Source organism: Zootermopsis nevadensis, unplaced genomic scaffold (assembly GCF_977971745.1).
Source record: "Zootermopsis nevadensis isolate Lab colony 2312 unplaced genomic scaffold, Znev_1.0 Znev_ptg000029l, whole genome shotgun sequence".
Lineage (NCBI taxonomy): Eukaryota > Metazoa > Arthropoda > Insecta > Blattodea > Termopsidae > Zootermopsis > Zootermopsis nevadensis.
Genome location: NW_028259161.1, coordinates 2,812,853 through 2,826,699, shown reverse-complemented (window position 1 = coordinate 2,826,699; position 13,847 = coordinate 2,812,853). Strand labels below are relative to the sequence as shown.

Sequence of the window (13,847 nt, the reverse complement as noted above, 5' to 3'; positions counted from 1 at the left end):
TAACATCTCAAGGCGAAAGGAACAGCAAGTAGTGTGGACAGGACCAGATCTAGGAAAGCCTGGTTTAAATTAATTTTAAAAACAATGTACTATAGTCACTTCTTGAAAATCTGATATAGTCAAGTCAGCTGCTTGAGAGCTTCCCTGTTATGGAACCCAAAAATTTATGACTTTATTAACAAAATCCTACCACTGAAACACACACAGCCCCACAACCCTATATAAGAATATTATTTATTTACAGATTACAATTTAAACAAATGTATACACATATATTAAGATACAGACTAGTAACACACAGAAAAGAACAACGGATCGCTAAGCAGTCCCACGAACCTGTGTCAGCTCTCCATCCTACTTTCTAAAACAGGAAAAGACCCACCCAATTTAGTAATGAAAAAAGAGAGAGAGAGAGACGTTAAGTGTCCGATCACCGGGCAGACATAACTCATGACTCACACTGGTCCCTGTATAACAAAACTGGAGAAGACCAAGGTGCAGTCTGATGGGAAATTGGTAAGATTTAGAACAGGGTGATACAAAGGAAAGGTAGGAAGGTACAGAATGACACAAAGGAAACATTACATCATACATACCATCCATCTCACCCTCCTTCATGTAATATACTCTAATAATATTACATAAAGCTGGTATTTAGTGTAGAAACACATGACACAGAGTTTGTAATCTTTTGCAATGCTAAACCTCAATTATTATAACAAAACTGTAAATACGCTTTTTCTCCTCTCTTCCTTTACACTGTTCTTGGGCACAAGGGAAATTTTACATTTCACAGATTAATAGAAACAAGGCCATTTTGTGGGACAATAGGCAGTGCAGCTTACCAAGTTCATTGGAAGGGTCTCCAAATTGACCAAAGTATGGACAGATCCCAAACGATGCTTCACAACCACACTCCCGACTCCTTGTACTTTACCAGTGCCCAACACTGGGTCCAAAGTCAGAACATTTTCATTATCTGTTTCCCACATCCCATGCACTCCATCAAGAGATGACAGTGGAATGGAGAAGCAAACAATATCGCCAACTGTCAAGCTTCGCTGTCATAAAACAAGGCATACAGCAATTAGACATACATTTCTTCTACATATCAAGTATGAGAAAACAGCTCAAATTTAGAGAATAATAACAACATCAAAAATATCTATATAAATTTGGACATATTTGTTACTTTGTATAATGGACTGGATTACTGCTTTACATATTTCTGTAACATTCACTGATGAAAGAAATGTTCTGTAACAAAGTCATGGTGTTAGTTAAATATTCTACAGGTTACTGACACTGTATCAACTGCTTAAGTAGTTTAGTACTGATTTCTCCTTGTACCTCTCTTCTTAAGAGAATGTTTATATTTTGAATTTAAATAATATTTAATACTGATTTTATAAAATGAAGTGTCTCTATTTATATGTCACAAGGACAGTGTTCAATATTCTTTAAGGCACTTGCCAAAAACTAACAGAAAGTTAGCAACTTACATTAAAATAAAATATGCATCCTTATTTCAACTTCTCTTATTCCCTGAATTATGGTAAGATTTTAAAGAAAATGGTGCCAAATTTGTACATCAAAAAATTACAAACACAATTCAAGCATTACTGTCTTCAGTCTTTCTTGTCCCATGAAAACCATAATTAAAGTCCACTCACAATATGTAGTAAATCCTTTGCCTTTTTAGGAAATATGACGTCTCTCACGTTAAACTTTACATAGTCCGCTGCCTGCTGTGGAGTCTGAGCATCCCAAACTTTTAACAAGGTGTGTCCTTCATCCACGAGGTTTGCGATGAGTGAGTTCTTGGCTTCTGCACTCCTCACCTGGGCGAGATCAAACCTGTTTGTTCTCAGTTTGATACTGGACTTTGTGGCAGTGAAGGGAGAACCAGAGCTGTCATGGTAACTCACAGTAAACTGTATTTCAAAGCCTCGTGGTATAAATTCTAGTGACTCTTCATCCTCCACATGCACTATCTTGTGGGCTGTCAACATTATGTACAGAACTTCTTTAACCTGTCCAAAATAAACATACACATCCTTTACCATTCTATATAATTTCAGAGACCCTATATTGACTTCTGTTGCCTCTGTTTGTTCCCATTTATAACACATATTACTTGCCTACTGTGGCATGTGGAACAAAAACAAAGACATGATTTAAGATAAATGTAAACACATTAAAAACAGCAGAAATGAAGTTCAAATGAAGCAGTAATAAATTACAACAGGGGATAAAACCTGAATCCAGAACATGTTGAATCAACTACCATTAAGGAGAGCAAGAACAATGGTGAATACCTCAAGTTAGGAAAGACAAAGAACAGAGGGAGTTTTGTCATAAGATGTCTGACCTGGTGAAAATGTCAATGCATGGTAATGATCTCATCTATGGGTGTCCCCATCTACCAACCAGAAAGAAAGTCACAATAATATTGTCTCAAGATTACCCAAATTATCCAAGTCTTGAATTATGTTGAGATTTGTATCATTTCTGGATGATCTTGCAGTGTTCTTGTTTGGCAGCATCTTGGAAAAGTTACTAGTCTCCATTTTTGAGGTCCCCATTGTTCTAAATGTTCCATTAACATGTGTACACTTCTCACTCAAGGAATCAAAATAAAAGTTGTAGATCTTAATGATATCGATTTTAGAGGAAACCAATGAAGTTCCATTTCAGTTTCATGCAAAGAATGTGCCTAGGCCAAGACCAATTCAAAGCAACAGTAAACTTTCCTAACAACTCTCAATAAAGATCAAACCAGATTTAATTGAGATCAGTAGCTTCACATACAAAATCTGCAGAGGGACACGCAGACAGATATGATCTTGGGCTTGTGTGTTCACTTTATGTAATACATCCAAATACATAAAAATGTACCTAGGAAATTCTATACAAATATAACCATCTTATGCACAATAACAATTTTTATTTAACCAGTAACAGAGTTATGTTTAGTAAATACCTGAATTAGAAATATTAAATTTGTTCACATCTGATTATGTTATGACAGTTATATTGAGTCTAAGGCACTACAAAAAATTATATAGGATTTTTTTATGGACTGTCAGTGATGCACCAGTACAGCTTTACCTTCACCTGTCATTGAAACTCTTAAACACTGCACTACCCCCAGCATCCAATAATTCAGTCCATAAATCGCATCACCATGCCAAAATACACTGCCCATTAGTAATTAACTTCATTACTTTAATAATGTAAACCTGTAACTTGTTAAATAGATAAAATCTATGTTGTGCATAAGAAAGATAATACATTAATAAAGTATATCCTATATTACACAAGAGAATGCCATGATCCAACACATAAATTTATGTTTTTTAAAGCAAATCAAGTGATGTGAAAGGACCACAGGAAAAATCTTGCATCTACACATTTGGATCTATTCCAGAACCTAACATATAGAATCCCCATCAAGTTCTACCCATTTAATGTGAAACCATCATTACCTCAAAGTTCAGGTGTTACTCAGTACTGTCTAAATTCACTGCACCCAGGACACTCACCTCTACACTGACACTGAGGATCTGTTTAATGCCAAAGTCTTCTTTTGATACCACCATAATCACAGATCTTCCTAGTCGGCTGTGTGACCTCACAAGGCCTGTTGGTTCCACTGTCAAGAACTGGTCAGATTCCATCAATGCTTTACTCACAGTTTCATTGTCAGAACTGTGTCCTGTTGTCAAAATTTTTCCCCCTAAACTATACGTAACTTGCTGAGCCAAACCATCTCTGTTTGTTTTCAACTGCACTTCTGAATTTGGAGCCAAGACAAGGAGTGGAGATTGCTGAGATAATGGATATGGTGGGTGTATCAAGAAGAGCTCTTCAAATACTTCAATCTCCAAAGAGTCTTGAAATTCTGGTATATCCACTCTGCCACCCATTTCTGGTGGAAGATACACGTCCATTCGAAGTAAGGTGCGACCAGCAGTCATGGCAGAGAACCGCATTGACACCATATCTTCCTGCGGTATAACAAGACCAAAATCTTCAAACACATGTTGCACCACTCCAACCTCCCTTGCAGTCACACTCCAAGAAAACCTTAAAGGTGGATCCATGGATCCAATGATTATTGGAGACAACACATCAGGTATGCCTTGTGCCCATACTGGCATGGTGCTTCCAGTTTTCAGCCTCGTTAAAGGTGTATAAACCTTAATTCCTTGTATCTCAATCACGTGCACATTAATTGAGTCCTGGGAATATACAACTCTCTGTCCAGTGACCTTGTTCACACCCACAGCTTTGCCAGTTATCACTGTAGCACCCAGTTTATCACCTGTCACCACTCCTGAAGTGCTTATACTCACTATATCAGCAGAAGCAACAGAGTATTCAACATTTGCATCTGACCGAGGCCCACCATGACTTGTGATCTGTAACTTTGACCACACAGTCAATGTCATGTTGCGCGGAAACAGCCGCAGAGGTGGAAAAACTTGAACAAACACACGCTGACTCTGGATCTCTCTCTTTCCTCTACCACTTATAAACTTCAAACCTGTTTCACCAAGTTCCAATCCTGTCACTAGGTATCGTATCTCTCCCAAGGACAACAGTGACTTTTTATCTTGTTGATGTAACTTTACACCTATGATCCCAGAGTCTGTTACAGGTCTCAAATCTAAGAATTCTGCACTTGGGACAGGAAGCAGGTTTTCCATGGTATCATACAAGTGAACTATAGCAGAAACATACTGCCCTCGTTCTACCCTTTCTGCAACTTCCACTTTGATATTGCCCACACCCAGAACTTGAATTTCAGCAATGGCAGGTTTGGACACCAAACACAGATCAACAAGTGCAAGCTTCAGCAAACCATCAACTTTTGGAATCACTTCCAGAACTCTCGTACTTTCCAAATAAATGACATCTGCTATTTCCTCTGAACTAAGCACAAATTCATAATAGCCTGAGCCCTGGTTCACCTGAAGATTCACTCTGTTCCGAGGATGATTAAAAACTGATGTATGATTTGGAGTTATGATAGTGTCATTCACAAGTGTCAAACTCAAAGAAGCCTTAATTTCTGGTGTCACAATGTAACCTCTCTCATTGGCAATGCCAAAAGGTGGGTCTTCAGGCAATATATCCATGTGGGCCAGCATGTGAGTTTGATAAGCAACAACTGCTACAGTCACTTCCGTCATTCCAGTTTTTGATTTTGGTTTCAGTATTTGATAATATTTATGTGGTAAAGTAATGTCTTTCTCTTGAATATCCTCTGCAAGAACTGTCCCTTTTTCCCATACAGTTGCAAGAGAGGGGTGAGACACCTTCCAATCAAAGTACAAACTCGTTATGTTATCGAACACACAACCATGCTCATCCTTCACCATCACAAGTAGTTCCACCTGCTTGTAGTTCTGAGTCACCAGCTTCTCTGAATTCAGATTCAAGGGACAGGAAGAGCTATCAGGCATTTTGAGTTCAGAGGTCAAACTGACATAATGAGGCTTAGCACATCGAACCTTGATAGTGGCCATGGCTACAGAGCTCTTGCTATGTCCTAATGATGGCATATTTGTGACATGCAAAGTCACATCAACTTTTCCCAGCTGTCTGCACAAAATTCTATATGTGTACACATCAGGGGAATCGACTGTCTTTTCATCTAACTCTGTTATTTCAACAATCTGTTCTTCTCCCTGTATCATTAATTGGTGCACATGCTCAGAGGACCGACCAATCCATGGATATGGACCTCCAGAAAACATTACTTCTCTTGAAGTTCCAATTGCCAGAACAGTTTCTCCTGAGACAGGATACATTACTGTGAGTGGTCTGTAAGCTCCAATAACAATGCTGTCTGCCATGGTGTGGCCGTTGAAAATATAGGACACAGACACTTTTGAAGTCCCAACAGCATGACCAATAATGGCAACTGTGGTGCAAGAAATGCCAACAGGTGTAATTTTCAACGATGAATTCTGGAAATTATCATTCCAGGCTTTGACTATCAAAGGAAGGTCATCACAATGAGTAAATGGAATCCTGGTGTTGGCAGGGTGTGACGTGTTAGGCCAATCTGCAAACAATGCCACATGTAGATATATAGCAGTTCCTATCTCAGCCTCCAGCATATACTCCACTATTTCTAAATGGCTTGCTGGTAAGACATGGATAGTGGCCATGTCTTGATTGTGGAGATTGCGGGTCATTGCAGCAGATATCTTCACTTGACCCAGTGTCTGTGTTTTCACAATACCAGTCTGTGTCACCATGGCAACAGATGTGTTGTAGCTTTTCCAAGTGAAGCTCCCATCACCACCAGATGCATTTAAAGCCACTTCAAGTCTGTAAAATGAAATACGATAAAGTAATTTATGGTGCATAATAAACATTATCAAATTCCCACTGGACAGTTCTGCTACCTCAACCTTAACTTCACACTGTGCAACCCATTGTCACAACCAAATCACGAGTAATATCTGTAGTGGAGGAAATGGCACACCCTAATTCAAAATCCTTCAGTCATGGTAGAATAACCTGAAATTTGGTTTGGAAGAAATACTGATACCACTACCAAATGTAACTTAAATTTGAGTTTTGATTAGAATTGTTTGTGTATGTTTATAACAGTCACAAACAATCAATGCAGTTGGAAAAATCAAACACATCTGTCATGACCAAGAAATATTTTCTTCTTGTCATATTTGTCTTTGTTTTTCACAGTTATGTTTAATTACAAGGATACTACCTTGCTGATAACACTGGACTTTCGTCTGCACAGCCACACCCACCTGGCTCTAAGGTACACCCAGCCTACTTCAGGCTCTTTCCCCAGGAGTAAGGCAATGGGAGAAGCAGATGGTGCATCTCCATCTAGAGCTAAGGCATGCTTTACCTGCATGCCCTAGTGCTAATACAGATGAAACTTTGCCTTCATACCTAGTATTATTTGGCTAATTAAAACTTCAGAACCCAGTGGTAACTGCATGTACCACCTGTTTCAACTACAACTCTGAATTTTGCCCACATTGTATTTACAGCTCTTATGTGATTCTCAGAGTAAACCGATTAGTTCCCTAAACAGCATTAGCCAGTTAATCTTTATAATGGAGATGTGTGTGTGCATGCATGTAAATGGGGTGCGCACCTAACCTACCCATGACCATTTCTGATCTTTTGTTCATTCACTTAATCTACAAGCAACACTGTACCTCACAAAAAGTACAGTATCCTACATAGCAGGATTTCATAGATGTCGTCTCGGCTTACTGGTAGCCACAATCAAGGCCTTCCTAGAGATCCCAGGTCTCATACAGACCCCAGATCTTTGGGAATGGTTAACCCCTCTAACTAGGGTACTGCCCTCAGACTTTGGCCTTTTAGGCACCATGGTCAGGTCCATACTTACTTATGTTGTATGCTGGGATCCCAAGGCAGTGCAACCTCAGATGGGTGTATAAAAATTCTATTATAGATCAACATATCAGCAACTGCAGAGATTGTTGGAGATGGATGCAGGATACCAGAAAAATCCCTCACTCCTTCCAAAGTGGCATTGACTTGTGCTGCTCCTGCTTCCACTGGCCAGCCATAATGGTGTGTGTTGTTGGCTGTGCTGTACTCAACATGAAAATACTGCTCTGGGATCAAGGCTGACACCTGCACTCCATCCCCAACATGGAACTTGTGGTCATCACTGGAATCAAAATAATTGTTTTAAGTCCCTCCAATTTATTGTCAGAAAGCACTTCACATGGTCACACCATTAACAAAAGAAGAAGTTGCTTGGACACATGAAAATATTTTGATATTTCAGGTTCTCACAGCAACGAGCATGAAAATGTTTGTCTTCTGGGATGTTGCACCAAGTAGTCTGGCAGATACTGACTGACATTTCTGAGGAGCTTACTGTCACCATCATAACCCTGATGACAGAAACAGTGATCAAGTCTGAAGGACTAAGGAAAACTATCCCCGATAACTGATTCTGTGTCAGACAGTCAAACCAGGGACCTCCTAAATGTAAGTCTCAAGCATCAGTCTTCCATGGTACAAGCATGTTTTGTACTTTGGACAATGCTAAGTAACAATGAAAGGAAAAGTGGAATAAATATATATTACAGAAAACAAAATCAAAGCTGCATTTAGAATGCTATAAATATTCATACCTGTCATACACTTCCACTGTTATTTCATAGTGTTCATCAACCATAAGATTCCAATTTTGATGGGGCAGGATGGCCAAGGTGAGGTAGCAGGGGTCATTGACAGTGATAGTAGCACTTGGGATATGAATTCCAGCATCCTTCTCATCCACATTACGGTCATGCAGCAAGACTCTAGTTTTTCCTTTCTTCAGTGCTGTCACAACAGCTGTGCTGTCATTCAGCACAGCAAGACCAGGATCCTGAAGTTCCAGGAAGTACTGCTGTGAAGGCAGCAATATCTCCTCCAGGTGGCCATGATGCACCTTAATGACAGCAAAGGAAACAATTTTAAATTTTATGCCGATTCAGAGACGTGACTGGGTAACTGAAATTTTTTACCTGTTACGGAATTTTTCTTTTCATAACAACAGATTTTGGGACATACCTGGCTTCCCACCTAATCAGTACCATGGGTGAATAAAGCCAACTACTTACAACTTCATGACAAGGCAATGGGAACAAAAGCAATTTCATCACTCTAATATTGAATATACAAACCAAAATGTATGCCCTCACTGGACAAAGTACAGTTCATGATTATATTTAATAAATATAAAAAAAACATCAAAATGCAATCTCTGAGACAGCTGTTATTACTAACTCACAGTAAACACAGAACCAAAACTCACTTGCAGAATACGATACTGCACTGAATCTCCTTTCAGCAAATAGATGTCAGCTGGATCAATTATTATATTAGCTACTACCATAAGCTGCACCTCAATGGCAGGGACATGCAGGTACTCTGAATGGGGCAGCCTCACAGACACCTGCAAATGACACACATCAATATTCATTTGTGCTTATCACCAGAGAAAGAGAGACAAGAAAGACAAAAATGAAAACCAGAAAAGGTGAGTCACATACTTGAGAAGTTACAGGCCACTCAGGTGGTCAAGAAATTGCCCATTCACATGTTCACAAGGACTACCAATGATCTCTATCCTGAGCCAAATGAATCCAGTTCACACCCTCACCTATTTCTTTTTAAACCCTTTCAACAGTATCTTCTCATTTAAGTCTAGGATTTCCAAATGGTCTTCTCATGTTTAATGACCAAAATGTTGTATGCATTTCTTGCATCTCCACTTCATGCTACATGTCCTGCCCTTGACATCCTCTTTGATTTGATTGCAGTAACAAAATTTGATATCGCCCTCGGTGGACTAGCAGTTAGTGTGCTCACCACAGGACCCAAGGTTAGCGGGATCAAACCTGGCTGAGGTCGATGGATTTTTAAGTGTGATAAAAATCCTTAGCACAAGTTCATTCAAAGGGGAAGTAAAGCCGGTGGTCCCAAGACGTAGATGTACAGCATGTAAAAGAACCTTAACAGCATGAACAAGATGTTTTGTAAGCAAAATTCAGGGGCCGTTTTTCACCCAAGTCTCTCCTGATTCACTACTAGATGGCTCTAGCAGACAAATCAGGATTGAGCAGAAATTGTGCAGAGGCAGTGGGCCTGTCACTCACTACTCATAAATGCACACTTCAAAGACAAAAGAAACCTCACACATGGGTGGAGGCCAAGGCTCGACTTCAGGCTATTGCACCATAGAAGAAGAAGAAAAACACCAACAACAACATTTAATTGAGAGTACAAATTATAAAGATCCTCTTACACAATTTTGTCTACCCTCCTGCAGTTTATTTTCTTCTCAAGACAACAAAAGCTCATAATCCAAAGACAAATGAACATCCTTGACATTTCCCATATGAGAGGGAAATACTGACCTTGGCAGCACCTGTCTTGATTCCCTCCAACAGGACAATGTGGCCATACTTCCCAATGTTGTCAAATGCTTGTATTGTGGCTGGGGTCTCATATGGGGAATCCCTAAATGTAATGAGTCGAAGAACACCACAACCATTGCTGATGCTGCTCTCTTGATGGAAGTTCCAGTCAGTAAGACTCCAGTGGAATTCAACTCCTTCAAGAGTTGAAAACTCATTACCTGAAATCAAACATGGGCACAATTAAGTAATGTGTGTAAGATGTGATGACTGCATGATGCAACAACCCAGAAGATAATTGGTAAGTAATATGTAGCCTAAACCTTTCAGGCACACGCATTTAGAAACATGACGACTTCAAAGAAATGATGATTTCCTAGGTAATAAATGTGTGCAGGTGACTTACCAGCATTAGCTCATAGTTTATTCTTTATTATCTCCAGCCTGTGATATATTCTTGTGACAGAAATGAACATTTAAATTGCTATTACAGATAAAGAGCTGCACTCAGGCACCCAAAGAAAAGACATGACATTCAAAATGGTCTCCAGCTTAAATTCTAATTTGTTCTCCCTATCACAGCTGAGAAAGGCTGCCACTTTCACATATGCCTAAAATTAATTCCTAGACTAATTTATGAGAAGAAAATCTGTCTCATAATGAAGAACATCTACCACCACCCCAAACAGTTACCCTAGAACCAGGACCAAGACATTTGAAACATTACTAACATGGTGGTACAGAAAGCATCACTCGAACAGCTCAATGTAAGAGCCTAAACTTCAATGTCCTAAAACTTTTGTTGTACATAATGCTTCAACCTTCCTGGAATCTGCCCACTGTATAAAATGTGCTGGAGTCCCTTACCTCAACATTTGTATAAAAACAGCTGACAGAAGGATCTTAAAAACTCTAAATGGAAACTTTAAAATAAAAACAAGACAACTGGAAAGCATCATAAGAGTTTATAATATGGATCATTTACAAAGTAAATAAATGTTAAAACAGAAAATTAACTACATTAAAAAGTTAATTTCTAGGACTTTCAATGTACCTTGGTCATTATAAGCTCTGACTTCAAATGCTTCTGGTGCTTCTTCCATATACAGCTCCCTTGTGATCGTTACAAGATTAAGGGAACTGATGGCATCGACAATCACATCACATCTCAAAATAAGTCCGGAACGTTTATCTTCTGCAAATACAATTGCTGTGTTTCGTGTTCGTTCTTTTGAAATAGCAGAGACAATAACACTAGATGAACAATCACTGGCAATGTCCACATTCTCAGGTTGTATTAACCGAATCAAGTCATTTCGGGAAGTGCTCCTGGAAAAAGAGGTATACATACTTGCAACAATAAAACAAGACTGTACGGGCCAGGCATGTGAGATGCCAGTCCTGAAGGTAAGAGATCACATGGAAAACCTGGAATAGAACAGAATTTACTTACATTCTATAGATCATCAAAAACCCCAAGCCAAGGCTGTAGAACATGTCATAGCACAAATACAATACTTGTTTCTAATACAAATATAAATTCCATAGTTGTGACAGTAATTTGCAGTCAACTACAGTGTTACCAAAAAAATTACACTAGAAAGCATAACCACTATCACTTACATGTATTTACAACAGCTGAGAATTTTTGGTTGAGGTAAATTCTTCTATGGAGCAGAAGGAGAGACAGAGGATATATTCTCTTGGTACTGGCTTAAACTTCTCAACCCCCCTCCCCCCATCATTAATACCTTTTACAGTGGGGGATTACTGAATAGCTTAATTCCAGTATAATAAACTCCTTATTGATATTTACACAGTTCAGCGTTTGGCACATGAAGGTTATACAGCATTATATAGGAGAATAATATTAAAATAAATCTTAAAGAAACAGGGTGTGAGGTGGCTCAGGGAGGTTTCAGTACTGGACTCTTGCAAACATGGTAATGAACTTTTGGGTTGTAGAAAAATCTTGACTAGCTGAGTGACTATAAGCTTTTCAAGAAGGACCAAGTAATATGGAGTTAATTAGAAAAATGCCTATTGTGATCTCAAATGAGTTCATGATTTGTGAAGTACTGTGTAAATCAACTAAGTCAGCTGGGTGTAAGGGTTTTAAAAATACTCAAGTTTCTTATATGATAAAACAACTTAAAGAGTATTAACAACTAAGTTCCTTGGTTTACAACTGGTAATAATTTAAACTGGTAAAAGCATACTGACTATGTAGGATTTGAGGTTTTCACAGTCGTGAGTCTGAAAATGTCTGTCTTCTGGGTTGTTGCACTGTGTAGTCTGGTAGAAGTTTACCGACGTCTCAGAGGTCTTTGCTGCGTCCATCATCAGGGTGATGACTCACTGCCCTGATAATGGAGGCAGCAAAGACCTCTAAAACAATGGTAAACTTCTATCAGAGTACACGGCACAACAACCTAGAAGACAGCCAACCACACTGAATACAATATCCCCAAACTAACTTCAGTGTGCTTTGCCATGAGGGCAGTCACAACCACTGTTGAAAGCAGACACTTTAAATAAAATCATATTACTTTGCTTATTTCTATTCTGTCTAGTAATACAGAGTTATCTTCTGGGGAAATCCAACACACAGCAAGGGAGTATCATCCAAAAAAATCATTAGAATAATGGCAGGTGTTAGAAGAAGAGTATCTTGCAGAGAACTATTTAAGAAATTTGACATACTGAGTTCCTGCTTTAATTACTGTCTTTTATTGTGGACAACATAGAGACGTTCCAACCAAACTCTGACATTCTCAGCATAAATACAAAACAAAAGCATCATCTCCATCAGCTAGGCACTAACCTCACTAGTTATCAGACAGGACCTTAGTATGCAGAGATGAAATTATTCAACACTCTTTGAGATGGCATTAAAAATTTCAGTCTTGATGTAAAAGTTTTTATGCCAGCATTGAAAGATTATCTTTTATCTTCTCCTTATACTTTACAGAAGAATTTACTTCAATTGACAATTATTAAATATTGTAAATAGTTATGTAAATGGCTGTAATAAGTATGGAAGTATAGTTGTTTATTTTTATTATAATGTTCATATTCATACAATGATGTTACACATCCTTGGCTTGTACTATGAAGGATCTATGGAATGTAAGTACATTCTAATTTAAATTCTATAGCCAATAACTAAATACGTCACAAGACTAAATACATTACCATACATTCAAGTTGTATATAACGTTGAAAGGTGCTACATAACCTTTTAACATTCCTCCACTCACCATTTATAACATCCTGCACCAGTTACGTCCAAAGTAAAATTCGTACAGAACTCTTTAAATAATGGCAAAAGTACCCTCGGGACATTTAATTTCGAATTTTGAGCATGTACTTCAAAAATAACCAAAATTAAAATAACTATTTCAAAAAGTTTCCAACTGCCCGCCATAACTTGACTATAAGCACCACGGAATTTACAGCAACATCGATACGAAACCTGATTTTAATGTAAATTGACTCATGCTACAAGTCATCTAACGTAAATGATAATATACGAAAAGTAACACAATATCGTGTCCCAGGTCGTTTGTAAATTAATGGCATATATCTACTTAGCCTTTTGAACAAAAATGGGTATATATCCGGTATATTTTATCAGTTGCAAAAATTTTGCAGGAAAAAATTATATTAGCATTAGTTTATATTAAACTTAGGGACATTTTTATTAATTTATCTTTCAGATGCGATGTTGGCTGCATTTTCAATTTTTTAAACTGTCATGCATCTAGCACGTAACTATATTAACCCGGTTTGTTCAAGATACACGTAGTCCATGGATACAAACGAATGCTTCCATGTTGTCTATGCTACCCACTGGACAAAATTCAGTCCCAGGGTTTCTGTGTTCAGTACTATTTGAAAACTTTA

The 13,847-nt window shown here is 38.3% G+C and overlaps 1 protein-coding gene across 2 annotated transcripts in view; it reads right to left on the bottom strand.

Annotated features, from left to right (window-relative positions):
* Positions 1–13,813, bottom strand: part of Gp210 (nucleoporin 210) — a 25,618-nt gene extending 11,805 nt beyond the window's left edge. The window contains exons 1-9 of one of the 2 annotated variants that reach the window (XM_022082903.2): positions 13,202–13,813; positions 10,996–11,270; positions 9,942–10,162; positions 8,837–8,977; positions 8,169–8,470; positions 7,409–7,696; positions 3,546–6,345; positions 1,674–2,033; positions 846–1,061 (exon numbers count right to left, since the gene is read on the bottom strand). In XM_022082903.2, the coding sequence (XP_021938595.2) occupies positions 846–1,061; positions 1,674–2,033; positions 3,546–6,345; positions 7,409–7,696; positions 8,169–8,470; positions 8,837–8,977; positions 9,942–10,162; positions 10,996–11,270; positions 13,202–13,368 (4,770 nt within the window). In that variant the 5' untranslated portion in view covers positions 13,369–13,813. The remainder of the gene's footprint in view (positions 1–845; positions 1,062–1,673; positions 2,034–3,545; positions 6,346–7,408; positions 7,697–8,168; positions 8,471–8,836; positions 8,978–9,941; positions 10,163–10,995; positions 11,271–13,201) is intronic. The other variant, XM_022082902.2, reaches the window with a different exon arrangement.
* Between the last annotated feature and the right edge of the window lie 34 nt (positions 13,814–13,847).